Source organism: Lepidochelys kempii, chromosome 3, assembly GCF_965140285.1.
Source record: "Lepidochelys kempii isolate rLepKem1 chromosome 3, rLepKem1.hap1, whole genome shotgun sequence".
Lineage (NCBI taxonomy): Eukaryota > Metazoa > Chordata > Testudines > Cheloniidae > Lepidochelys > Lepidochelys kempii.
This window is the reverse complement of record NC_136382.1, coordinates 147,156,849-147,184,619: the sequence shown is the minus strand read 5'-3', so window position 1 is coordinate 147,184,619 and position 27,771 is coordinate 147,156,849. Positions and strand designations below refer to the sequence as shown.

At 44.0% G+C, this 27,771-nt stretch overlaps 1 protein-coding gene across 3 annotated transcripts in view; it reads right to left on the bottom strand.

The window, feature by feature from the left end:
- Window positions 1–5,288: 5,288 nt before the first annotated feature.
- Window positions 5,289–27,771, bottom strand: part of CDC42EP3 (CDC42 effector protein 3) — a 40,418-nt gene continuing 17,935 nt past the window's right edge. For 2 of the 3 annotated variants that reach the window (XM_073338405.2, XM_073338406.2), the window contains exons 2-3: window positions 11,661–11,717; window positions 5,289–7,358 (exon numbers count right to left, since the gene is read on the bottom strand). In XM_073338405.2, the coding sequence (XP_073194506.1) occupies window positions 6,296–7,066 (771 nt within the window). In that variant the 5' untranslated portion in view covers window positions 7,067–7,358; window positions 11,661–11,717 and the 3' untranslated portion in view covers window positions 5,289–6,295. The remainder of the gene's footprint in view (window positions 7,359–11,660; window positions 11,718–27,771) is intronic. The other variant, XM_073338407.2, reaches the window with a different exon arrangement.

The window sequence follows — 27,771 nt, the reverse complement described above, 5'->3', positions numbered from 1 at the left end:
ACATGGGGCACCTGGGTCACATTAAGATTTCTGGCACTTTTAAAATTGCAACTAGAGAGAAGCAATGAGTGAGTGATAGAGCCTTGATTTTGGACGCAGGAAGCCCCCCCCTTTAAAAAAAAAGTATAACGTGAAAAAACGCTTATAGGAAACAGATGTACTAACATTTCATATGAACATTAGATAAGTAAATGGAAGCAGACAAAGCAAGTTAGGTCATAGCTCTTCAATTAATTTGCTTACAAAAGACTGTTAATTGCTTTCCTTGGACCCAGTTCTGAAAATCTAGTGTGCATCCAACTCTGCCATCCTTCGCATCATCTTAGTTTTACTTGGCTTTGGGATACATAGCACAACAGTTTGTTATGCTTACAGCAGGATTATTTATATTTGCAATGTCAAAGGACTACTTCCCATGCAGATGGTTTTCTACCTTCTCAAAAAAAGTATTCCACCTAAGCCCTCCCACTGCTAATATTTACTAACCTACCTCACATATTCCAGCATTGACATATGCCCTTGAACCAACTCACATCCCAGCTGCCAAAATGTGTTGTACTTCTTTGGTTAGGTCTACACTGAGCCCCCCTCCCCGCAAAAAAGGGGCAGGGCACAGCGCATTTTTAACTCAGATTAGCCAAACCAGGTTACAATAACTCGGGTTAGGAGCTTGATTTAAAACCTAAATGTTGCATCTCATTCTCTCATCTAGTGATAGCTTCCAGCACATGCCAGAGTAAAACTTCCCAATCCTAACCCCTACAGCCAAACTACTTTGCTGACACCTTCCAATGCAAATAGTAGAAGGGCTATGAAGTTAATTCTCTGCTCAGACCTAGTGTTACGCGTATTTTGAGGCATCCATCATTGCAGTAATAGTTTTCTAGATACTCTGGGCCCAGTTCTGCATTACCCTGTTCTGTGAGAGGCCTTTTTTTTTTTTTGCTAGTCACTTACCAAATAAAAAATGGTGGCTCTCAACATCCACTTTGTACTGGTATCAGTGGTTACACAAGGGGCAGAGCAGAGCAATGGAAAATCAGGCCATCTACATACCAAACACTAAAATGGAGCAGTAGGAGTTCCAACATCACTGACAATGCATATTGTGACAGCTACAATGCCAGATGAGATCAGACAGAGCTGGGTAAAACAGAGAGGTATTTTACAGAAGCATGCATTTTAAAAATTATGTTAGATCCGAATCCAGTTCGGTTTTAAAATGTGCTGGAAAATCTTACACATATGCTTGGCAAACCTAAGCTTATTCACAGATCCGGCACGTGCTATTAGGGAAACTTTCATGCTGGGGGAACTTGGAAAATAGAAACATTTATACAAAATGCAACTTATTTTGCCACTAATTTCCTTTACCTTCTGCTTCATTGCAAACGTGCATTTGAAAAGCTTTCCATCCTCACGATCCTTTCTGCTTGCAGTCAAGGTTGTGGCTTTAGATCAGTCTACTCCATGACAGTGCCTCTAGGCCATATCACACATTCAGCAGGTCTAATTACGAGATCAAATAAAAAGAAATGATGGTTCAGATAGGCACATAGCGAGTGCCTAATTTGTAATGAAAGAGGAGCTCAAGCAGTTAGGTGCCGGGGCTCAAGCAATTTTTTTTTACTTTCATAACTGACATGTCCAGAGGTGCTGGGGTTGTGAACCGCCAAGCCTAGAGGTGCTGAGGCTCAGCCCTGGCACAAATTAAGCCCTGCACATAGCTGTTTAAACAAACTTCGTTGAGTGATCAGCAAAATGGGCAGGGGATTTAGTAAAAGAACATGAAACTTAAAAGGATAAGTCAGTAGTAAGACTAGTTGAAAGCTTAACCTGGAGTGAAAAACAACTTGCTAAAAACCACATTACCTTAAAAGCAACATAAGAGGCTGCTTTTTCTTAAAGAGCGTGATCCAACTGCCTCGCAATGTTTATTTATACAAAGAAATCACACTTCGGATCAAATGCAGGCGCTGGAAAGGTTGCAAATCCTGGTTTTGTGTGAAGCTGCCCTACACAGAGAAAGAGCATGTCTGTTATAGAAATGCAAAATCCTTCTTCTGTACTCCCCATATCTTCCAAACACACTAGTGCGGAGTCAACTGGTAGGTGGAAAGATTAGGACAACTGAGTTCATCCGATGAAGTGGGCTGGAGCTCACGAAAGCTTATGCTCAAATAAATTGGTTAGTCTCTAAGGTGCCACAAGTACTCCTTTTCCTTTTGCGGATACAGACTAACACGGCTGCTACTCTGAAACCTGAGTTCATGAGAGTTTCCACGATGTTGTGGTCTCTCTTCTCTGTATAATAAATTGGCTTTTCCACTTCCCACACTTCCTACAAACGGGAGACTCTCAGTATGTAGCCTAGAACAACTTCCCAGAATAGCCATGATGGGACAGGAAGGATGGCCTGTGATTAGGGCACTAGCCTAAGACTTGAGAGCTCAGGGATCAAGTCCTTGCTCCAACAGACTTCCTGCATGACCTTGCGCAAGTCATGTAGCCTCTCTGGGCCTCAGTTCTCTGTCTGTACAATGGGGATAACAGCACTGCCCCACTTCACACAGGTGCTATAAGAAGTACATTAAAGATGATCGGTTGCTCAACTACTACAATAAAGGGGGCATTTAAGTACCTTAGAAAAAGGAGCGAAGGCAGATTTAGTAGCAGATTGTTAGAGGGTGGGAGTGTAGGAAAGAGCTGTTTTTAAAACTAATTCCAGCCATGCTACAAGGTTAGTAGTGATCCTTAATGACCTTTTTGAGGGTGATGATAAAAATATGTGGATCATCTATGGGCTCTATCACTATTTCCTGGCAGACAGATACAATATATATTCTTGAGGTCAGTTCTAGAGGAGCAGCTTATAACAACACTGTTTATGTGAAATCTTGGCCTCATTGAAGCCTATGGTAAAACTCGCATTGACTTCAATGGGTCAGGATTTTATCCTTTATGCCCATTTGAGGAAAAACCTTTCCTCTGTGTGATCATGCCAGCGGACCCTCCCTTCCTTCACGTGGGGATCTCCCACCTACCACCAAACCATTGGCCGCATATTCCTCCCCCGCCCCCTTTCCTGTGATGGGATTCACTCCTCCCTGGGGCACCTCCTTCGAGCTGCCTGTGGGGATTAGCTCCTTTCAGGTCTAACCCCCTCTTCCGTCACTCATTCATGTGAGCCGCAGCCTCCTTCTCTCTCTGCATGAGTCATGGTGCTCTCTGTAGCTTAGCCCTCCCGCCAGATCACTACTGTCCTCTGCTTCCAGGGTATCAAAGTCCCACTGGGCCTCTCTCTCAGCCAATCGTCTGTTCCACTACCCAGCCTGAGCCACTTCCCACTGGCTAGTAGGGGAACCTAGGCTCACCCACTACTCCGTTTTCTAGCCCAGGGACCATACAAGCAGCAGCGAAGGTCTGCACTTTCCCAAACCTTGCTGGTTTCCCTGGGCTACTTCCTACTTTACCTTGATTGGGCTCCTTCTCCACCCTCCTCAAGGTATGCCCTTACCTCAGGGCCAGGATTACAGACGCTGACTTTGTCATTTCCTGGGGAGTGCTTGACCCCCACCCCCACTCGATCCCTTTCCCCAAGGCCCCACCCTGCCTCTTCCTGCCCCACCCCCCGCACGCCACTGAACAGCGGATTGCGGTGGGCAGGAGGAACTGGGAGGGTGGGGGAGGAGGAGCTGATCGGCAGGGCTGCTGCTGAGCCCTGGAGCATCCATGGAGTCAGCACCTATGGCCAGAATCCCAGGGCCTCTATGCCCCCCCTGGTTTCTTCCTTTTCTTCTCTAAACTCAGAGTGACTGCAAGTCTTCCCCTCACCCAGCTGTGCTTCACCATCAATTAAAAGCATATTCGCCCTGACTCTCCCCCCCCCCCCTCATGGAGCCTATCACAGGGTTAATTGGCTCTTTCCCGCTACTCAAGCGGCCTGGGTAAACACCTCATCATAATCCCAACTCCACCAGGGATCTCTGTAAGCCTGGAAAGTATGGGTGGTGGTACATGCATTCTCCCCCAACTAGTTCCACAGAGTTCCCCATACAAATGTAATACAGCTGCAGAGGTCCTGTTCCCAGTTTGTCCAGCAGATGATCAGACTCTCCATTTTACTCAGTCCTTGCTTGGGGCAACTCCTGTTGAATCTCAAAGTTTGCACGAAAGCAAAAACGTGGGTTTAAAAGAAAATCCTCAGAATTCAGTTCATCATCAGTGCTCAGGGAGCCAAAGGCAAAAGGCTGGCCTCAATGGCTCCTCAGGCTAATTTTCAGAAAGAGCCCAATCTCATTCTTGAACTGTAGTCCTTTTGAAGATTTTCCCTCAGCCAGCTCAGGGAAGAATGCCCCTCCATAATGGGCCCTGAATGGCTCATGGAGTCCTTAATCCAACAGGCAGTTGGATAGGGCCAAACTGAAGTCCAACAATTGGTCTAGGCAAAAGGGTTTAATTCCACGCAGTAGAAGCTAGAACTAGTTTAAGCCACCACCACCCACCCACAAAAAAAAACTCCAGAAAGTTATTTTGGTTCTGTAGGTTTTGAAGAGGAATCATTTGTTTATCCAAAATTATCAAGTTTCATTTGCAAAATTTTGGTTTCTATGTTTTCTCCCTGCCACAATTCTCTCTCTCTCTCACACACACACAGTTACAGCAACTAGAATTTTTGCAGCACCGTACTCTTCAACCCCACCTGACATACCTTTCCTCCCCCAAACTCAAACCCCTACAGTGGGGCTTGCAATGAAGTCCTCAAAAGGAAACTTTATGGTTGTGTCTGTACTGGAGAAATCCTCCCCATCTGAATATGGGTGTTCAAGGCTCCTTTATACTGCTCTGGCCCTTTTATCCAGCACAAAGGGAGCTGGGTGGAGGCTAGAACCTCACCCCTCGGCTGCAATTAAAAACTCTTTTCATCTGCATTAGTTTTCTCTTAATTACCTTAGAAAGACTTGACCTTTTAGTAAAACTTCTATCTACTTTTAACTCTGGAGAGACTAACATTTAATTAAGATAATGGGGCTGACTCTGTCTCCTGCATGACTCATTTTCCACTAATGTTCCATGCAGTGGACAATCAGCCCTCAGGTTGCCAAACCTCCAGGATTGTCCTGGAGTCTCCAGGAATTAAAGATTAATCTTTAATTAGAGATGTCATGTGATGAAACCTCCAGGAATACACCCATCCAAAACTGACAAGCCTAAATCAGGCCCAATATTTCATGTGAGAGCTACGTATTTAATCACAAAGAGACGGGGGAATTTAAACATTTATTCTTTATTGTATTGCTCAGAGTACCTATGCAATTTATGTATGTAGTGTAGTAAAGGATCCACATTTCCCCAAACATCACATTGCAGCACAGTCTCTTTACACGCTGTGAGTAATCAGTGCCTTCTTTAAAAGGTGACAATCAGTTGAAAGTTTAAGCATTTCTGGTAGTAAATGAAGGAAAAAGCTAAGTTATCAATACATATTTTTTCAAACACTCAAAAATACAGTTTACAGAGGACCGCCAATGAAGTCAAGCAACTACTTCGATGATACTCTATCTGTAAATGTAGACTCTGCAGTAAAAAAAAAAAAAAAAAAAAGCCACATAAGCACAAAAATATATATTTTAACTTTTAAAATAATTTAAATACAGTAATATTTTGTTTGTGTTACCTGTGTTTACAACATATGGTCTATGATCTGATCTATAGATATAGGGCCAGATCCTTAGCACCTGAGGCTCTGGCCCATATTTAAAATTGAACAACCCCAAGCTGTTCACATTTGAACACAGAGCAATAGTTTAACACTGAAGAACTAGTTACAGTGCAGCTAAAAGAAATAGTACTAATGAAAACAATTTAAGATGTAAAGCAATGTTGAAATAGTTAATATTTATTCTTCACCTCCTAAGTCTCTAGTCTGATGCTTACAGATTGATTACTCAAAAGCCACTAAAGGTCAATCAAGCTAATGGTCACAAGTAGTATTATCATCCCCCAACAACATTTCTTAATTTTCTGATAACTAATACTGGTATTTGAAAGACATTTGTATGCTTGCTGAAAACTTTTATTAAAATGTATCCTCTTGCTACGAGATGTTTACCATACTTAAAAAAATAAAACAAAAACAAAAAACCACCACATGAAAAACATAAAAAAATATTTTTAAAGATTATTTTTAGAAAACCCAAACTGCAAATACAGCTGATCTTTTTATATATATATTCTTCAGTTTGTTTTTTTTTAAAATGCATCATTTACAAAGAGGCAAAAAAGTACACCAGTCCTAGGATTTATTTTTGTCCATTACATTGAGGACCTCATCCAGAAGTGAGGGTCCCAGGTCAAGCTGCAATGAAAGAAGCGAGCCTGCAAGATCTGAAAGGGATTCTTCTGACTTAGTCTCTGCCTTGGTTAGTTCACATGAGAGATGACTGTCATCAAGTAAGTCAACCGTTTGCCAATCAGTGCATTGTTCAGAAAGGCTGGATGAATGACTCTCTCTGCCATTAGTATAATGCAACCCAGAACTGTTCGGCTCCCATAGGATATCATCTTTGTACATTTCCCCATTCTCTAACTGTTTGCTTTTCTCCCGCAATTTTTCTTCCATTACTGGCTCACAACTAAGCCTTGGATTCTTTGATGGCCCAAAGGAGTCCCGCTTTGAATTAAATGTCACTGGTGATAATAAGGGCAACACAAGGGCTTGAGAACCACCAATGGCAGGAAGCGAGATGGCATTTTTGAGCACAGGTGAAGGAGTTTCTGTAAACATGGAGTCACAGGTGCTGTTTGCTCTTAAGAACTCATTATGTCCACCAAACTGACCAACTCTTGGTGATCCCTCATTCCCAGGTAACAGCTCATAATTTCCTTGCAGAAATGAGATGTCCCCAAAAACATCATGTTGTCCCTCTTTCCCAATGTGTATGGTGTGGCGAAAGTCTCCAAGTGGTGGACTGATCATATCAGGCGACAAAATATCCCTTAATTTGAATTTCTTCCCTTTCTTATTATTGGCAGCTTTCAGGTAGATGGGTGTCTTAGCTGGCATTTTGTTTGCAGATTTTGAGGTGGTCTGTTTTATAAGGGATGGGAAAAAAAACCAACCCACTTCTTATAGGAATTAGTGATTCTTCTCCAGCAGACTTTCAATGTTATCGTTGTCACATTATTGACTTGGATGGCTCTCACACATAGGGTCCATTTCTTCTGCAAAAGAGAATCTGGAAATTAAGAGCGCTGAAGAACCCCAATGCAGAGCCTTCCAAGTTTAAGCATACAACTGTCCTTCAGGTGAGGAGTCAGTGACCAAGTACTCTATTACTTCCAAAACCTGAGAAAACCTGTATGGGAAACAAAGCAGGTTATTAGCTTACTCTTCATGGTTCACTCAGCCTTGCTTTTACAAAAACAATTAGTAATGGTACTGACAGTTCCAGCCTGCAGATTAGCTTTATGATGTTGCTTCCCTTCATTAAGCAGGATAAAAGGCTTTAGTCTAACAAGGGCTAGCTAACCTCTTCCTGACTTCATAGTTTTTTGAAGTCAGAGTTCCTTAGACACGGTTGCTGAGCACAGTTCACTTGGTAAACTCACTATCTCCGTTTCTCTCTCACTCTGTCAGTCATATTCAGTCTGGAGAGGCAGCAATGATATTCAAAGGTTTCCACATTGACATTTAAAAGAAAAAACCTCAAACTTTTTAAACAAAACCCCACACTTTTTAACACAGAGGCCTATACGCATTAAGATTGAGATAGGTCTGAGAAAGTTCAAAGTTAGACTCATATAGCCAAGAGTTTCAAAAAATGGCGTCAAAGGCTATGACTTACAGCGAGCGGCACAGCTGCCCTGCTGTAAGCTCTCTAGTGTAGCCGCTCTAAGTCAATGGGAGAGAGGTCTCCTGTCGGCTTAATTACTCCAGCCCCAGAAAGTGGCAGTAGCTATGTTGGCTTGAGAAGCTCTCCCACAGACATAGTGCTGTCCATACCAACCCTTAAGTCGGCATCAGTTACGTTTGGCTAATTCACATCCATGAGTGACTCACATAACTATGGCAACTTAAGATGTAGTGTAGCCTAGATTTAGGCTCCTACCCCCACACTGAAGCATCTAAATAAGACACCTGATTTTCAAGAGTGTTAATCATCCACCACCTCTCATTGTCGTCCCCTCAAAAAAAGGAAAGAATCAGATCATTTATTTAGCAGCCTAACTGTAGGCCCTCTTTTGCTTCCCTGAAAGGTCAAAATTTTAGAAAGTTATGCACAACTGAAAAGATCTTAGAATGGAAACTCCCACCTCAGCCTTAACTACAGTTGTCATTAGCACTTCAATTATAATTAAGTTAAAAAAAAAATCTAGGTCAATCCAAAATTGCACATTTGAAACAAATCACAGGACGTAAGGAAGTGCAGAAAGGGTTAAAAACCATATCCCAGGTTAAACTCTACTGAAGCCAATGGAATTAGGTTACAGGTTCTAACAGCAACATTAATTCAGGCAGGCTGTATGCTATCTGCAGTCAATTAGATTTAGTTACTAAAATGAGCATTAAAAATAAAGGTACATATTTAAGAACAGAAAACATCATTTATGTGCAAGGTGGTCAAGTTCACTTTAATTTTTTATTTCTTGGCTTTCTGGGTGCGACTTTCAAGCCAGTCCTCCAGTTTTTACAGGCAAAATTTCACATCCACAATTAACTGCACCTAGTATTGATTCAGGAAGGAGCAACATTGTTTGGCACCAACAGTGAATTACTCCCACAACACAAGAAAGACCGGCCCAGCTTGAAAGTCAGCCCTCTGCAAGGTTTACCCTTTTGACTTACTGCTAGTCAGTTCCTAAAAGTGCACACTAGAAAACTAAGTGCCTAGTTAAAAACTCTTAACTAACTTCTAACATGCACTGGAAAAGTGACCTTCATATCCCTCCCCTGGCTTCCCTTTCTCCATCATATAAACGTCAGCTACGTGTCCTCACTTCCAAGGAACTTTATGACCCTTCCTCATCCAATCTCATCTCTCATTCAGGATGATCGGCCCATGATGCCAGCCTCTGCAGCCCTGCTGTAACAAGAGCAAGGGAGCGGATCTGTGACAGCAGAGCTGCAGAGAACTTCTGGGGCTGCTGCAGGGCCCAGGACAACAGATCCCTGCAGGCAGAGGCAGAGTAGGGGTTTGTGGGTCCCTGGGCCAGAGCAAGTGGAGGCCCTTTCTACCCCTTCCACCTGTAGTCCCTCCCACCCTCCGGCGCTCCTGCAGGGGAGGAGTGGGGTTGGGCTGCAGGGGCTTCCCCCACTCCCCAGCAGGAGCACCAGGCAGGTGGAGTGGGACAAGCCCCTGCACCCCGACCCCGTTGTCTGGCAGGAGCGGCGGGGGGACAGAGCAGGGCAAGCCAGTGCGGGGGCACCCATTTTGCTGGTGCTCTGGGGCACGGGCCCCATTGGCCCATGGCTATTCCACTACTGCCTGCAGACAAGGCAGGGGTGAGGGAAAGGAAGGCTCCAGTCCTAGCGGGGCAGAGCAGAGACCCCTGGCCAGGGCTGTCAGGAGGACAACAGTAACGAACCTCCGGCCACGGTGGAGGCCACCCAGTGCAGTGGCTGAATGGCTCAGTCCATAGGCAGGAACTGTTCAGGAACAGCCCATGGCCATGCGCTCATCCTCCTTCTGGCAGTCCTGACTGGGGGGGGGGGGGGGGTGGTCTCTGCTCTGCCAGGCCATGACCACATACTGCCCTGCACCTTGTGCCTCAGTGTCTTGGACCCCTGCTGTTGGTGTTGGTAGCCCCCTGCAACCCCGCTGTTGGCATTGCCCTAGCCATACCTCCCTCCCCTGCCTAAATTTACAGCAACTGTAAAAATAAAAATGGTTTAAAACATTTCTTAAAAGTGAAAAATGCAGTATTAATAGCTGATATAAAAGTCCCGGATTCTGCCAAGGTTGTTCATAGCACAATGAGGTCCTGGTCCATGACTAAGGCTCCTAGGCACAATGGTAAAATAAATAGATAAAAAGGGAACAAATAAACTTAATTAAAAAAAAAAAAGGTGAAAAGGATCTCCTTCAAATTAAAAATAAAAACAACAACAAAAATCCACTGCCCCACCCCCACATACTTTGAATAGAGACTAGGCCTGAGACATTTGCGCCTCAATGACACATTTTCAGTTATAACCCTGTTTTCACTCAAGCAGTTTTACCTTCCAGTCTGTGTTATCAAGCAAACATTTATAATGCTGTCTCAGACTCCTTTCAGCAGTCTCGTCAACCCAGTGCAGTCAGCATAAGCCTCCCTCATGCAGCCTAAAATTTTCAACGCATGCCTCAGTTTTTACCTCAGCCAGCACTTCAAAAACAGTTACAAGCTAGTTTTTGGGGACTAGGGCTACCAGGGAGAGGTAAATACATAAGGTAAAGGCGGATTCCCATCTCCACCCCCAGCAAGGCCAGACGCAATTCCCTGGTAAGAAACCCAGCCCCCACACCCACCCCATCTTTTGGGAGGGTGAGGATGGGATTTCTATTGGAGCAGTGGTTTTCAACCTGGGGTCCACAGACTATATCTAAGATTTCCAAAGGGGTCCGCAAATGAAAAAAGTTTGAAAACCACTTTATTAGAGTGATCTCTTTTAAGGGCTCCATCTTTCATAGCCATCTTTGATTAACAGGGGTTTTAGCACTGTTTTACATACAAAGATGCACCAGTTTAACAAGATCAGCACATCACCATACCTTCAGTTCCACCGGTGTAACTTTTGGGTTCAGATCAAGCCTTAAATCTGAAGTCTCATCCCCAAACTGCTAGGAGGAAGGAGGTGCCTCCTGCAAGGGAGAGGGTCTCCACTATTTTGCCCCTACCCTTGGAACCTTCTCTCCTCTGATTAACTCCAGTGCATGCTCAGAACTTTCCCAAGCAGAAGCAACATACATCGGACATCTTCAGTTTCATTGCTGCTGTTCAGAACCCTGTGAGCAGCAGTCAAAAGTGACCAGAACCATGTTAACTTCACTTTGATGCTGCTTGGCAAAACTAAAAGCAACTAATCTGTGCATCTGCCAACTCAACAAAATGACACTGCATTGAGCCTGCATCAGTTTACATTTGGGAGGGTCTCTTAATTTACACAAGAGTTAGAAACATACGAAATAATCTTCAACTCTTCAGAATTTAACAGGAAAATCTCTGTACTTGCCTTGTAGATTTGTCACTTAATCATTAGATGAATGTATTTTTCAAGCCATGACAAGACACTCTTTGTCTTGAATTTAAAAAACCAGGAGATGCATTAGGTACTAGACTGCTATTCAGATACTTTCCTGTTTGTCAACACTAACAAGAACATGCATTGAAATGGTCCTCAATTAGCACAATGGCAAACTCCCTTGAAAAGCTGGGCACTCAACATACATACAGAATATATTTTATGCTGCTTACAAAACCAAAGGCCAATAGAGTAATCACGCAAGACAGAAATGGGTTCTACAGAAAATGCATTACTCAAACTAGATCAGAGGCTCTGGTGCAGCTACAACCCATGGCTGGCGGATGGCTGAAGTCAGGGCAAACTAGTCAGTACAGTACAGACAAGCCCTTAGTTATAATATAAGCAGTACTGATATACTTAATTAAGAACTTACCATCTCTTATCTCTGAAATCTCATCTAGATTTCTGTATCTGTAGCAGGCAGCAGGCCCTGGAAAATATGAGAGAAGGACATATATGTCTGTTTCCTGAAAAAGATCCCTTAACTTCCGTGTTTATATAGTCCCAAATCCCTTCTGAGTAGCTCCAACCAAATCAGTTAGTACTGTTTAGCTCTTTTGTTGCTCCCTGCTAAAGAGTTTGCATCCTTTTGATTCAGGCCACAGATTTAATTACTCCATAAAAGATTCAGGCCAATTCACATGCCAGTTCAGTTCAAGTGATTTACCCTAACTCTGCTCAACCCAGCCCTTTTAGATTAAATTTACCCATTCTGTCCCAGTTTAACTCAAAAGAAACTAAAGACGACAAAAAACCACAAATACATGAGAAAAATCACACACCCTGCTCCCCGCTGGACATATATTTATTTATCAGTGACAGGGAATGCATGGAAAGCTTCAAATATTTGATGTCTTAGTGAGCTGAAGGGAGTATAAAAGGAACTGGGTCATTTTCAGACACACTTTCCTCTCCACTTCCCTTCCCAAAGGTGTGAAACACTTCTTATATGGATTCTGTCCCTAAACGTTTTCATTTCCTCTAGTTAGATTCCCTCAATTTAGTGAAACGTTAGAAGAAAAGTATGCCAGCAATGTTTAGACAGGTGGCGAAGATAGTTGAACTGCAAGGATAGGCTAGGACAGATGGAAGGAACTTAGAGTCCCTGCCTCTAGATATCTTCCATGTCTGCTCTCCCCACAAAGTCCCTTCTTATGTTGAGGATTGTCGTAAATATAAAGGGAAGGGTAAACACCTTTAAATTCCTCCTGGCCAGAGGAAAAACCCTTTCACCTGTAAAGGGTTAAGAAGCTAGGAGAACCTCGCTGGCAAAATGACCAATGAGGAGACAAGATACTTTCAAAGCGGGGGGACGGGGGACGGACAAAGGTTCTCTCTCTCTGTGTGACGTTTTTGCCGGGACCAGAGCAGGAATGCAGGTCAGAACTCCTGTAAAGAGTTAGTAAGCAATCTAGTTAGATATGCATTAGATTCTGTTTTGTTTAAATGGCTGATAAAATAAGTTGTGCTGAATGGAATGTATATTCCTGTTTTTGTGTCTTTTTGTAACTTAAGGTTTTGCCTAGAGGGATTCTCTATGTTTTGAATCTGATTACCCTGTAAACCATTCTGATTTTACAGAGGTGATTCTTTTACTTTTTCTTTATTAAAATTCTTCTTTGAAGAACCTGATTGCTTTTCATTGTTCTTAAGATCCAAGGGTTTGGGTCTGTTTTCACCCGTGAAAATTGTTGAGGATTTTTATCAAGACTTCCCCAGGAAAGGGGGTGTAGTGCTTGGGGGGGACTTTGGGGGGGGGGGATTTTTTTTGGGGGGGGGGGGAAGACGTTTCCAAGTGGGCACTTCCCCTGTTGTTATTGTTAGACACTTTGGTGGTGGCAGCGTTTAACCTAAGATGGTAAGAATACGCTTAGGGGGTCTTTCATGCAGGTCCCCACATCTGTACCCTAGAGTTCAGAGTGGGGAAGGAACCTTGACAAGGATGAAAATAAATAATCACACTTTTGGAAAAATCATTCAGCTATTTGCATCTTTAAATCTTGCAGCCTTTCCCATATGGAAAACCCCCTCACACGATCAAACCCCACTGGATAAAAGCACCTTAGTTGCCTCTACTTAAATGCACAATGAGATAAAGCTGCCATTATAATGGTCATACTAAAATTTCAGTTACCCACCCCACTGAGATTGTAATTCACTCATCTAGGAACTATTATTTTAGTCTTTCAATCAGCAATCTTAAGACAGCCTTGTACTTATTAACACCTGAAAGGATATCTCTGAAATCAGAAAGGTGTCCCACAATGTCTGTTCTCACCTCTCTGGACCATCAGTTTGAACTCTACTGCCCTGATCTCAGGTGACTAACCGTCAGCCCCACCCCATACATTCCTTTGCAAATTTGAAAGTCCCCTTCTTGTTTGCTCCGTGATGCGTACAGTGGTCTCAGCACATCTTTCTAGGTGGCCATGCCTGCCCCACACAATCCCGCACTTGGAGCAATGCCGAGCTGCTGGACCTCATCAGCATTTGGGGAGAGGAGGCAGTTCAGTCACAGCTGCACTCCAGCTGTCGGAATTATGATACCTATGGACAGATTTCTAGATGTGTGATAGAAAAGGGCCATGACTGGGACACACTGCAGTGCAGGGTCAAAGTGAAGGAGCTGCGCAACGCCTTCCACAAGGCTTTCCTCTGGTTGTTGTTTTTTAATAAAAGAAGAATTGTTTTGATGTGAAAACAATCTTTATTCCATTAATTGAAAGAAAATAGAGCCCCGCAAAGTGGTAGGCAATTGTCTTAAACCTTCATAGTGTATTGTCTGCACCAAACACAATCACCTCCTAGCATTACAAGAACTGCACTCCCTAGCATAGCAACAAATATTAGTGGCTTTCAGCTTCAAATTGATGCCTCAAGGCATCCCTGATCCTTATGGACCCATGCTGCGCCCCTCTAATAGCCCTGGTCTCTGGCTGTTCAAATTCAGCCTCCAGGCGCTGAGCCTCAGTGGTCCAGCCCTGAGTGAAGCTTTCACCCTTCCCTTCCGAATTATGATGGAGCACACAGCGAATTATGTACAGCACACAGATATAAACATAGCAATATTGTCATCAGCCATGTCCAGCTTCCCATACAGGCATTTCCAGGGGGCTTTTAAACAGCCAAATGCTCACTCCACAGCCATTCTGCACTTGCTCAGCTTGTTCTTGAATCACTCCTTGCTGCTGTCAAGTTGCCCTGTGTATGGCTTCATGAGCCAAAGCATTAAGGGGTAGGCTGGAGTCTCCCAGGATCATAATGGGCATTTCGACTTCCCCTACGGTGATCTTCTTGTCTGGGAAGAAAGTCCCTGCTTGCAGCTTCTTGACAGGCCACTGTTCCGAAAGATGCACGTGTCATGCACCTTTCTGGACCAGCCTGCGTTAATGTCTGTAAAACGCTCACGGTGATCCACAAGTGCCTGGAGAACCATGGAGAAATACCCCTTGTGATTAATGTACTCGGTGGCTAGGTGGTCTGGTGCCAGAATTGGCATGTGCGTGCCATGTATCACCCCTCCGCAGTTAGAGAAGCCCATTTGTGCAAAGCCATCCACAATCTAATGCACGTTGCCCAGAGTCATGGTGTTTCGGAGCAGGATGCGATTAATGGTCCTGCACAGTTCCAGCAACGTGTCTCCAGTCCAGCTGTTTTCTGTATGCTCCATAATATCTGTGAGAGTAAGGGGGAGACGTTTATGGAGGGGTGGGAGGTTGAAGCAAATTGCCTGGTGGCCGATTTTGAGCACCCAGACACCAAGGCGATTTAGAAGAGTACAGCAGGGTGTGCTGCACATAGGAAAGGCTTTGAAAACCAGTTTCATGACCTGCCAGACTACGGTGTGACAGTTCTGTGTGTTTCTCCTTGCTGCAAACCCGCCCCCCTTTGTTGATTTTAATTCCCTGTAAGCCAACCACCCTCCCCCTTCAATCACAGCTGGCAAAGGAAATAAAGTAACTATTGTTTTGAAACCATGCATCTTTCTTTATTAATTAAAAAGAACGGAGATAACTGACAAGGTAGCCCGGGTGGGGTGGGGGAGGAGGGAAGGACAAGGCCACATTGCTTATTGTAGCCCCACTGCAGATCAAAACGGTTTGAATGACAGCCTTCTGTTGCTTGGGCCATCCTCTGGAGTGGAGTGGCTGGGTGCCCGGAGCCTCCCCCGCACGTTCTTGGGCATCTGGGTGAGGAGGATATGGCACTTGGGGAGGAGGGAAGGCGGTTATACAGTGGATGCAGCGGGGCTCTGTGCTCTTGTTGGCTTTCCTGCAGCTCCAACAGATGCTTCATCATATCAGTTTGCTCCCCCATTAGCCTCACCATCGCCTCCTGCCTCTGCTCTTCGCGCTCACTTAATGCTTTCCTGGCCTCTGCCACTGAATGCCTCCATGCATTAAGCTGTGCCCTATCAGTGCGGGAGGACTGCATGAGCTCGGAAAACAAGTCATCGTGAGTGCATTTTTTTTGCCTTCTAATCTGCGATAACCTCAGGGATGGAGATGATAGGGGGCGCATGGAAACATTTGCGCCTGTAGGGGGAGATAAAAAGGAAGAGTAAAATGCAAGATGATACATTTCTGAGAACAAAACAGAGACTCTTTCACAGAGAATCAAGCAATTCACAACAGACAGCACATGTGCTTTAGGTACAAGGTTGCATTTTGCCTTTTATATTGAGCGCCTGCCGGTATGGCGACACATCACACATGGCTGGGCAACAGAATTCGGTTTCCAGGCAGCCACAGTAAGCCTATCAGTACGCGGGATTGGCTTCTTATGCCTTCATAACATGTGGGAATGGTTTCAAACTGCAGCGCCATCCTTTCCCACAGCAAGCAATGGCGGTTAGGTTTCACATTTAAAAAGGAGGGGCTGCGCTTTTCGGGTGGATGTGCAGCACACACCTCCCCCCACCCCACCACGTGGCTATTCTCTGGGATGATCCCTTCACCCCTCCCCCTGCCACATGGCTATTCTCCGGGGTGATCCCTTTTAGCCAAGCACAAACAGCCCGGCATGAACGTGGTCCTTTTACTGTTCCCTTACAAAAATTCCCCTATTTCAACCAGGTGAGCATGAATGATATCACTCTCCTGAGGCTAACACGGAAAGATATAGACCAAATGTTGCTTGAATGCGACCAAAACCCAGGACCATTCACTGCCACGCTTTGTGCTGCAATGATTCCAGACTACTTGCTACTGGCTTGGCGTGGTGAAGTGTCCTACCGTGGAGGACGAAATAAGGCAGCCCTCCTCAGAAACCTTCTGCAAAGGCTTTCAGAGTACCTCCAGAATAGCTTCATGGAGATGTAGCTGGAGGATTCCTGCTCCATCCCCAGACACGTTAACAGACTTTTCCAGTAGCTGTACTGGCCATGAATGCATCCCAATTCTTCAGGGCAAATCAAACATTAAACACTATTGCTTTAAAACCCTGTACTGTAGTTACAAAGGTGCACTCACCAGATCTGCCTTCTCCGGCTTCAGGGTCGGGGATCCCACCTTGGGAGGGTATTGGCTCCAGGGTGATGAGAAGGTCCTGGCTGCCAGGGAGAATGGATTCACCTCTTGCCTGCTGCACATCCTCCTCCTCTTCCACAAAATCCTCCTTGGTGTTGCGTGAGACTTCCCCCCTTGCAGGTGTCCACGGACAGTGGTGGGGTACTGGTAGGGTCCCCCCCTAGAATGCATTGCAGCTGATCATAGAAGCAACATGTATGGGGCTCTGACCCTGAGCGACTCCTTTGTCTTTTGGTAGGCTTGCCTGAGCTCCTTGACTTTCACGCGGCACTGCTGCGTGTCCCTGTTGTAGCCTCTGTCCATCATGCCCTGTGCGATTTTTGGCACATATATATAATTAGTATTTCTTCTTTTTGATCGGAGTTTGGCCTGCACAGATTCTTCTCCCCATACAGCAACCAAATCCAGTGTCTCCCTTTCGGTCTATGCTGGAGCTCATTTGCAATTCTGGGGGGACTGCATGGTCACCTGTGCTGCTGAGCTCACCACGCTGACCAAACAGGAAATGAAATCCAAAATTTCCCAGGGCTTTTCCTGTGTACCTGGTTAGTGCATCGGAGTTGAAAGTGCTGTCCAGAGTGGTCACACTGGAGCACTCTGGGATAGCTTCCAGAGGCCCAAACCGTCTAATTGGATCTGCACTATCCCAAATTCGACCCAGCAAGCTCGATTTTAGCGCTACTCCCCTCCTTGGGGAGAAGTACAGAAGTTGATTTTAAGAGCCCTTTAGGTCAACGGAATGGGGTTGGTTGTGTAAACGCATTCATTTTAAAATTGACCTAATGCGGCTAATTCGACCTAACCCCATAGTGTAGATCAGGGCTTAGAAACATGGGTGTTGAGAAAGTTTTAATGCCAGAGTAAAAACTTTGTATATGTGTAAGTGACAAAACAAAGTGCAAGGCAATGGAAAACAAGACAATTTGTATGAATCCTATTCATGGGTAAGAGTGAACCTCTATGTTGTAGGTCTTCCCTTCCCCAAAGATTAAAGTAGAAAAGATAAATCACCATGGGTGGGAGGGTGGGGAAGTATTTAACTGGATTAAAAACTCTGCTCTCCCGCAGACCTCAATGAGTAGGTCTACACAGCAACTGGGGAGGTGTGATTCACAGCATGGGTAGACAGACTCATGTTAGCTCAGCTTGAGCTAACACACTCAAAACAGCAATGTGGACACCGCGGCACTTGCTAGCACTCGACTAGTACTCGATGGCTCTCGCTAGCCGACTGAGTCGAAACCCTGGGTTTGAGTTCAGGTGGCTAGCCCGAGCTCTCACTAATGTTGCACTGTCCACACTGCTATTTTTAGCATGAGTCTGTCTACCCGTGCTGAGAATCACACCTCCCAGCTGCAGCGTAGACATACACAATAAGGTTTTTGAGCAAAACCAAGCTCTTTTAAATGAGCCAGGCATCATTTCCCCAAATAGGACTTTTTATAAATCATGTATAATTCAATATAGGTCATTAGAATAATTTAAAATTCTTTTCAGTTTTGTTTTAGATCATCATATGGAAGAGAACCCAACAGAATGAAAACGAAGTGTTCAAAATGGGCCCAATCTTGCATTCCCAATGCATGATTTCAATGAGAGTTACATGTGTCAGCATCATCGGACTGGAGTTATTACATGTTGGGTGCTCCATTTCTCATACAAGTGAAAGACATGTGTCAGACACTACCTTTCTAGCTGGGATATGTCATTGTCACCTATCACTTGCCTCGGACTTTGCTGATATGACTGCACCATGCCAGAGAGAAACGCAATTCTTGCTGCTTCCTTTTGGAATCTGTTTGCTGACAATAAACATGACTTGGTAAAGAGTCCTCCACAGGAGTCATGTCATGTCCGATATATAATGTACCTGGTATATCTTTTTCTGGAAAGTATCAGGGGGTAACTGTGTTAGTCTGTATCCACAAAAACAACAAGGAGTCTGGTGGCACCTTAAAGACAAACAGATTTCTTTGGCCATAACCTTTCGTGGGTAAAACACCATTTCTTCAGATACAACATTGGAAAATGTTGCCCAGCTTTAATTATATATAAGAATAATGCCCAAAGCCACTTAAATATTTAGGCTCTGAGTGCCTGGTATTGCTTTGAAAACCAGTTATGCTTCAGATACTGCTTTGCAAAAGCAGACTAATTTCAACTAATTAAACATGATCGGACCTTATTCTACGTTTGGCAAGAACAATAAAGGTACAAAGCATGAAATACTAGAGAGTGTGGCAGCAGCACCACTATAATTAAGAATGGAACTAGCTCATTAACAGCTCATTTTTCTAAAGCTCTACGATCTCCAGGCTCTCTCAGACGGTCTTGGAAAATGAAGTACATTTTGAGGGTCTGATGTCGGACTAGTGGTCCAAATTTAAGGTTTTTGGAGCAACTGGTTCTTGAGATGCAGCCCCCTAAAAATCATGTTTTTTTTAAATAAAAAAGTGCATGAATTCCAAGTGAGCCCACGTACTATGGCTCTGATCATTCCCAAACTTATCACACCAGATTGGGACTGATCTCAGCTAGTGTCCATCAACCACTGTCCCTTTGGGGGAGCAATATTTCAAAAGTTATGCAGGGTAAAAGTTACACCTCACAGTGTGGCTCCAGTCAATTTGATAACCCAGAATTTGCCCATGTGCAGCGTGAGTTCTGTCAACACAGCTTTGCAGGCAGCCTAGAATTAAGGTGGCAGTCTAGGACTGAATCGAAGCAGCACCTATCTGTGAGAGAGTGAGCTTTCTAGGAGCAGGAGTTGTACATATTACTTGCTTTCTGCCTGCATTCCATAAGGTCTCCTTCTGGAACTTTTGTCCTGAGAACAAAGCTTAAACTCTGGTAAAAGCTGATACTTCAAAGTGCTCCAATATCCACATGAATATCCAGATTTTACTTTTGAAGTATTGTCAGGAAAAATTGCATTAATTAACAGAGGGAGGATGAAAGTCTGGTAAACAGCAGAGTGATGTAATCATGACATGCTCCTCACCCATTTCCTGAAGAATAGGATTGAATGTGATAAGAGAAAAGCAAGTAGTCATGTCTCATCTATAGCAACAGGAAAGGTCATGAGGTTGCCAAATCAGATTATTTTAAGTAACTTTTGGCTTGTTTTTGTGGCATGGGGCAGTTGTTTTCATGCAGTCATGTGGCCTGCGTTTTTTCCTGCTTGCCTGTGGGGAAGCTGGAAAAAAAACAACCACGACCCAAACAAATAAACAAACCTCCCCCCCAGCTCCTTTTTTTTTTTTTTGTTGTTGAGATTTTCACAAGTTTTTTTGGGCCAATCAGGCTTGGTTTTAGGTGTTTCTCTGGCACGGGTCCCAAAAAACTCTGGAAAGGTCTCTCTCACATGGGAAGGAACATGGGGTCCCAAAGAGACAGCCTGCCAATCCCACAAATTCCTGAAACTTCAGTGAAGGTAAATTCACATCTTGTGAGGGCATCAGCCTTTCATTGCTGCTTCTTTGGTCCAAACTGCAAGAAATTCATGGAGTCAACTGGGAAAAAAAACTACGATGGAGTCACTAGGATGGAGCTTCCCTGGATCCACCAGATTCCTTCTGGCTGCAGAATACACTTATGTTTTGATTTATACTGCAGCAGTCACTGTAAAAATGTCCACACGTTGCTTTGACAGAGCATTTCTAAAACTGATCTACAACACTCCTACTATATTAATCTTGTGCCTCTTTTGAGCATAAACTGCCAAGAATAATCATGCCAAGGCAGGCAGACTTATAACTTGAGGAACAAATATTCACTGTGAATTAGAACAAGACCAAAACCCATAAATTTTCATTTTTAATCCAAGGCAGAATTTGAACCTGAAGGTGAGAGACTCACACAACAGCCCTCTATAGGTAACCCCTCCGATATCAGATTTATTGTATTTTTTCTTTCATGTCCTCCTCCACCACCCTCATTCTAGGATTCTTTTTTCATATGGAAAAAATACTTCATGAAGTCAACAAAAATCTTTTTAGAGGATACCTTTTAAAATGTCATTATATATAAACTAGATTCATTGGATAATTAATAATATTCTTCACTGTATGTCTCTCACACACACAAAATATCACCTCTTTAGATAACTTGATTGTACAAGTTTGACAGTCAAAAGAATACTAATAAACTCATGGTTTGTGTATGTTACTATAAGATCTCCGGATAGTTGCTGAATTTTCTTTTCCGGAACCCAACGAAATTTTTGGAAAATACTGTGGGATTTACTTTTATGTAAACTTACTCAAAATACAAGAATAATGAACATTTGGTATTTTTGAGTAGTTTTAAATTAAATTTATTTACCTTAAAAAAAAATCTCCAATCTTCTTCAGCTTTTCACTACCCACATGAGAGCGCCACATTCACCCCTCTATAGAGACGGTCTAATCCTCCCACATCACCTGTCTCCTTCAGAGTCCAATGTTGAAGACCAAACAAAAGTAAATAAAATATTTAATAAAAAAACCGAAGTTATAGGCATTTCTAAATCTTGCAGCTGTATTCTTGTAGCACGCCCTTTCAAACAACTCAAAACACTCTGAATAAAGCGCATTAGAAGTAAAGCTTTTATTTATATAACAGTCACTGGGTTTCAGAATTAACCCTCCTAAATTCACAGCTCTCAAAGCTACTGTTTCAGTGAGTTTATCAACTCTGGAAGTCAACATTTCAGTGGGTCACATCTGGAAAAATTTCAATGTGAGCAGAAAGACTAAAAACCTCATTTTTAAATGAAAGCTAAACTTGCAATATACAAACATTGAGACTACCAAAAATCCAGAGAGAGCCTTAATCTTCACTATGCTTTGACTCTTCTAACATGTGCACTTCTAGTGTCTTTAATTATTATTTCAGTAAAATGTATAGACTGGTGTGTTTTTATTGCTTGATTAAACCAATAATAACACTATTCTGGTGGAATGCCCTTCATACTTGAGAATATTTACTTCTCCCATGTGGGAGAAGATATGAAAAGCTATCTTGTGTGTTTTTTCCATGTATTGGAGCACTGCTGTTGGACTTTCCATTGTAAGTCCCTAATTTCATAATTGCTTAGCAATAATCATTTGCTCTCTGATGAAACTTGGCATACAAAAAGTCTCAGGGCACAAAAGTGTTTTAACAATTTTGAAACCACCTTACTTCACATTAAAAATTGTACATTGCACAGTGCTAAAGTAACAAGTATCTCTTAACACTATGCTCTAGCTGCCTTAAGTATTTTGTTAGTATGTTTTACAATTAAATGTTAGGTGTAAATAATGTTAGGATTAACAGCTGGTTCTCAACTACTGTGCACACAGGGACACTTTTCCCAACTCATTTTGCTAGCTTGAAAGACCAACGTAGTTCCTTCGGCCCGTTTCGGCTCTCACTCAGTTAGAAGTAACTGTTGAAACCAATGGAATTACATCAACCTACAATTGGTGTAAGTGAAATAAAAAAATCACACCGCTTTTTCCCTTCTTTCCAATTAAAGCAGGATGGACCCTTAAGATTTTGATGCATTATATGTAACTCCACATCATCCACTGCACTCTTGCAAAAGCAAAGAATAATTTTAATGTCACTGCTGCTCCTACAAGTAGTGGGCCTGGTCCTCTTACACCATTTTAACTCTACTGATAAAGACATTACAAGTGTGTCCCCAAGAGGAGCAGTGCAGTGACTGACTGAGCATGCATTCACTTATGTGCCTAATAGGGGGATGCTACAGACAGCAACAGCAGAAGCACAGACACAATCCATACAGACGGGTTTGTCCTACAGGAAAGAGGGAAAATTTGACATATTTTATAGAATCATCGATTCCAAGGCCAGAAGGGACTATTGTGATCATCCAGTCTGACCTCCTGTATAGCACAGGCCACAGAGCTTGACCAAAATAATTCCCACAGCAGATCTTTTAGAGAAACATCCAACCTTTATTTAAAAATGGTCAGTGGTGAAGAATCTACCACGACCCTTGGTAAGTTGTTCCAATGGTTAATTACTCTCACTAAAAAATGTACACTTTATTTGCAGTCTGAATTAGTCTAGCTTCAACTTCTAGCCACTGGATTGTGTTTCTCTGCTAGACTGAAGAACCCATTAGTAAATATTTTCTCCCCATGTAGATACTTGTAATCAAATCACCCCATAACCTCCTCTTTGACACTGTCACCATAAGGCATGTTTTTAATCCTTTAATCATTCTCGTAGCTTTTCTCTGAACCTTTTCCAATTTATCAGCACCCTTCTTGGATTGTGGACACCAGAACTGGACACTGTATTCAAGTAACATTTACACTGGAGCCAAATATAGAGGTAAAATAGCCTCTCTACTCCTGCTTACGATTCCCTTCTTTATGCATGAAAGGATTTCATTAGCCCTTTTGGCCACAGTGTCACACAAAGCTCATGTTCAGCTGATTATCCACCCCGACCCCCAAATCTTTTTCAGAATCTTATGCAAAATTTCAGTCTTATGCAAAATTTAAATCCATGACCTTCAAAGTCTGGATCTGGTCAACACCTACACAGTCACTCACATATACTACCCTCTTTAAAAATGTCCCTACTCTTCCTGTCATCAGGCACTTTCCTTTGCTCCTGCAGTTTCAAGACAGAGCATAGCTCTAACCTCAGAGAACGGAGCCTTGTGTCAAACTGAATTAGTGCAAAATTCAAACAGCAACAGTATCTGATGTGAAAAACCAGAAGATTTGTACCAGAATTTGTTTCCACCATGAATATTATGACTAATGTTAAAGAATATCCTGTACTTTTAAATATTTCATATTTAGACAGACTTCTACTGTTTTGGGGAAAGTAGGACGTTAAGGAAGCTGTCCTTAAGACATTTTCACAGTGCATAAATAACTCTGAGGAGAATACGGTCTCTGTTCAGCTACTGCACAGCAGAACTAACCAGAAACATTAGTGCAGTCCATGGTATTCCATCTTAATCATCGTTCCCATAATCTATTAATATTAAAGAGTTAGTAATTCAATAATTGAGTTACTTCTGCACTACAAGTCAGGATTCTGGGAAGAGTTATTTCCCATCCCACCCCTCCCCTTTAGGGCATTAAAACACCCAGTGTTTCAAAGATTTACCAGACACCAACTAACCAGGTCAGTAAGAAAAATAAGGAGAGGCCAGCAGCAAAGCAGAGAGAGGCCATGCCTTTGCGAAGCTTCAGAGGGGCAGCCATGTTAGTCTGGAACTGTAAAAGCAGCCAAGAGTCCTGTGGCACCTGATAGACTAACAGATGTACTGGAGCATGAGCTTTCGTGGGTGAATACCCACTTTCTTAGATGCATGCGAGACGCTCAACTAACACTCCACTTCCTTTCCCGGTGGTGGAAATCCCAGCAACTTCTCCTTCAAGGAACTTGCTCAGAAACTCTAGCTCCAGTAGAGCAGATATATAAGTCCCTGATATATTTTGAAGTCATTATTTTAAAACTGAAACTGAAGACTAGGCTGCCAGGAGTTGCAGAGCCTCATTGGCAGCTAACAGAGAAGGGAGCTAGGCAGCAGAACAAAGCAACCAGAGGAGAGGTGGTTTCCTCTTTAGTCTTTAGCTTCAGAGAAACGAGAGAGGAGAACGTCTCCTGCTCTGATGCCTTCCACCAAGTTCCCTTCTGATCATACCTAACCGCAGCTGAATGGAGCTGCCCTTAGCTGTGAGGGGACCCCAATGAGTCCTTTAAGATTCGTGAGGAAGGAAAAGAAGATTTGGGGCAGGGGATGACAAACAATGAGCTTAAGGATCTATGGGTGATGCTACTGAATTAGGGTTTATGCCTTTACACATGTGGAGGCCTCAACTCCTGCACACTTCCAAAGTTCAGCTGGAGTAGGAATCATCACATGGGCTTCAAGAGGTCTGCAGGCAGAAAGAATGGAAACAGCCACTGATGTGGTGCTCCCTCTCCCAGCTATTATGATCATCCTAGTCACCCCTCTGCCTTCTACATATCTCCTGAGATCAAAGGAGGAAGTCCCCATCCAGCCCATGTCTACATGAAAGGTGCTCCCCTCTTGCAGAACATAGGAAACCAGCAGGAAAGAGAGTGAATGTCCTTGCTCTCTCTCTCTAACTCAAGTCCACTATTCTTCCTAGTTCCACGTTAAAGCTATTTACAGGGATAAAGGAAATTTAAGGCAAAAAACAAAACCGTTTTTTAGGGTGGAGAGTGAGTATCAGTAATTTAAGGATTAAAACCTTTACTAAAATCAATGCAGTCATCAAGAAAAAAAAACCAAAAACAAAACAGACCAAACATCTCCCCCCACCATTAGAAAGTCTGGAAATCTAGAGCAAAGATTCGACTTTCAAGAAACTAAAGTATTGGAATGCATGGAGGAAATTCACAGTTAAGGTACTTATACAACCAATGCTGCCCCCCCCCCCCGATAACTTAAGGAAATCCATAACAAAGAGTTTGATCGCACCAGTGACCACAGAACATTAATCTTTACTATAGGAGGGTTGTGCTGACTCAGGCTTTGTCTACACTGGCAAGTTTCTGCACAGTAAAGCAGCTTTCTGCGCTGTAACTCCCGAGGTGCACGCACGGCCACGCCACTGGGTGCGCAGAAACTGTGCAGTTGCAGCTCTGTAAAAAAACCACCCTGACAAGAGGCGTAGAGCTTTCTGCACCGGGGCTACAGTGCCTCGGTGCCAGTGTAGACACCGTGGCAATTACAGCGATTGGCCTCCGGGAGGTGTCCCACAATGCCTGTCCTCACCTCTCTGGTCATCGGTTTGAACTCTACTGCCCTGCCCTCGGGTGACCAACCAACCATCAGCCCCATCCCGTAAATTCCTTGGGAATTTTGAAAGTCCCCTTCCTGTTTGCTTGCTGATGCATGCAAGCAGTGGTCTCAGCACATCTCTCCAGGTGACCATGCCTGCTCCATACACCAGGCGATCCCCCGCTTGGAGCAATGCCGAGCTACTGGACCTCATCACCATTTGGGGAGGAGGCTGTCCAGTCCCAGCTGCGCTCCAGCCATAGGAATTATGATACCTACAGACAGATTTCACGATGCATGACAAAAAGTGGCCATGACCGGGACATGCTGCAGTGCAGGGTGAAAGTGAAGGAGCTGCAGAATGCCTACCCCATGACACGGGAGGCAAACCGCTGCGCCCATGAGCTGCCAGTTCTACAAAGAGCAGGACATGATACTTGGTGGCAACCCCACCTCCACTACTGAGCCAGGAGGAGGAAATCTTGGACGAGGATGTGGAGGGGGAGGGAGACCCAAAGGCAGAGGACAACAACTCGGAGGTCAGAGATGCATGCAGCCAGGAGCTCTTCTCTACCCCAGAAGAGGCTAGCCAGTCACCACTGTCAGAGCTTGGCAAAGTGCAAACAGGAGAGGAGGCCCTTGGTAAGTGGCTCTGATTTTGGGAATCACTGAAGCAAGTTGTTAGGAGCAGGAGGATTGCAGAAAGCAGGCTTGTGTCTGTATGATGCACGTACCACCATGTGCATAGTCTGAGCGGCAGAACAGGGTGTTGACGGACTCCCTCACTTCACAGGAATCTGTTTCAGAGAGCTCCAGGAAACTCCCATGAAGATACTGAGCAATACGCTGCCACAGTTCTTTGGCAGAGCTGCTTTGTTTCTTGTCCCATTAAGAGAGGGAACCATTGCTCCACACAGGTGAGTGGCTTCTGCACTGGCCCTTATGCAAGAGTCTTGGAGAAGACCCTCCCTTGATTCCCTGCTCACTCTCAGCAGCGAGATATTGTCCGTAATGAACAAAGCCTGTGGAAAATGTGGGGGCAATAATTATTATAATGCCCCCCAACAGTGCTGGCTCTCCCCATGAGCCACGTGCCCAGTGGACAGTACGGCCCTGGAACACTGATTTCCCATACCCCTGTGGTTACTCGCCATTTTGGGGGTCTTGTGGCTCATATATGCTTGCCTGGGGTCAGCTAGTTAGGGATAGGTATGTGAATAGTGGCAGTGTCTTAAATCACTGAATCAGAGATCTGTATGTTGCAACCAATACTGCTTCTGTAAAATGTTGCATTTTGGCTTCAGAGATATGAACTTGGGAGCCCACCCTCCCTCTTTATCATCGCCGGCTGAATGGCTGTGCAGAATTAGAAAGCGCCCACAAAGAACTAAAGGGGACTTTCTGCATGATGTCATGACGCACTCCACAGACGAAAAACAAGAATCGAAGGAGTGGTGGGACAGCGAGAAGAGGGACTGAAAGGGGAAGGCGGATTGCCAGAATGAAGCCACGGAGAGGCTCTTAAACGTTATGGAGCGCCAAGCGGACCTGCTCCAGGCGCTACTAGCGCTGCAAACCGAGCAACTACGCACCCGTCCTCCCCTGCAGCCGCTGTAGCAAAAAACTCTTTCCCATGCGCCCCACAGACACTGCCAACACACTGATCCACAATCACCTCCAGTCTGTACCCACTGAATTCCACTCCTACCCCGTCACAGGACAGCTCTGTGGACTCCTAGTACCCACTGCACTCAACACCCATCCCTCTGCAGTTTAGCTCTGCTGAAGATAAAGTGTGCACTGCACTGTATTCCAAAGGACAAGGTTGCATACAATACTTGGACATATATAAATCTTTAACTGTCCCGGGACCCCACCTCCTCCTGGGACCCTCCCTTCGCCAACCCCCAGAGTGCTAATGTGTTTTTTTGTTTGTCTCTCTCCTCAGGTTGTTGTTTTTTAATAAAAGAATTGTTTTGATGTGAAAGCAATCTTTATTCCATTAATTGAAAGAAAACAGAGCGCCACAAAGCGGCAGGCAATTGTCTTAAACCTTCATAGTGCATCCTCTGCACCAATCACAATCACCTCCTAGCATTACAAGAACTGCACTCCCGAGCATAGCAACAAATATCAGTGGCTTTCAGCTTCAAGTTGATGCCTCAAGGCATCCCTGATCCTTATGGACC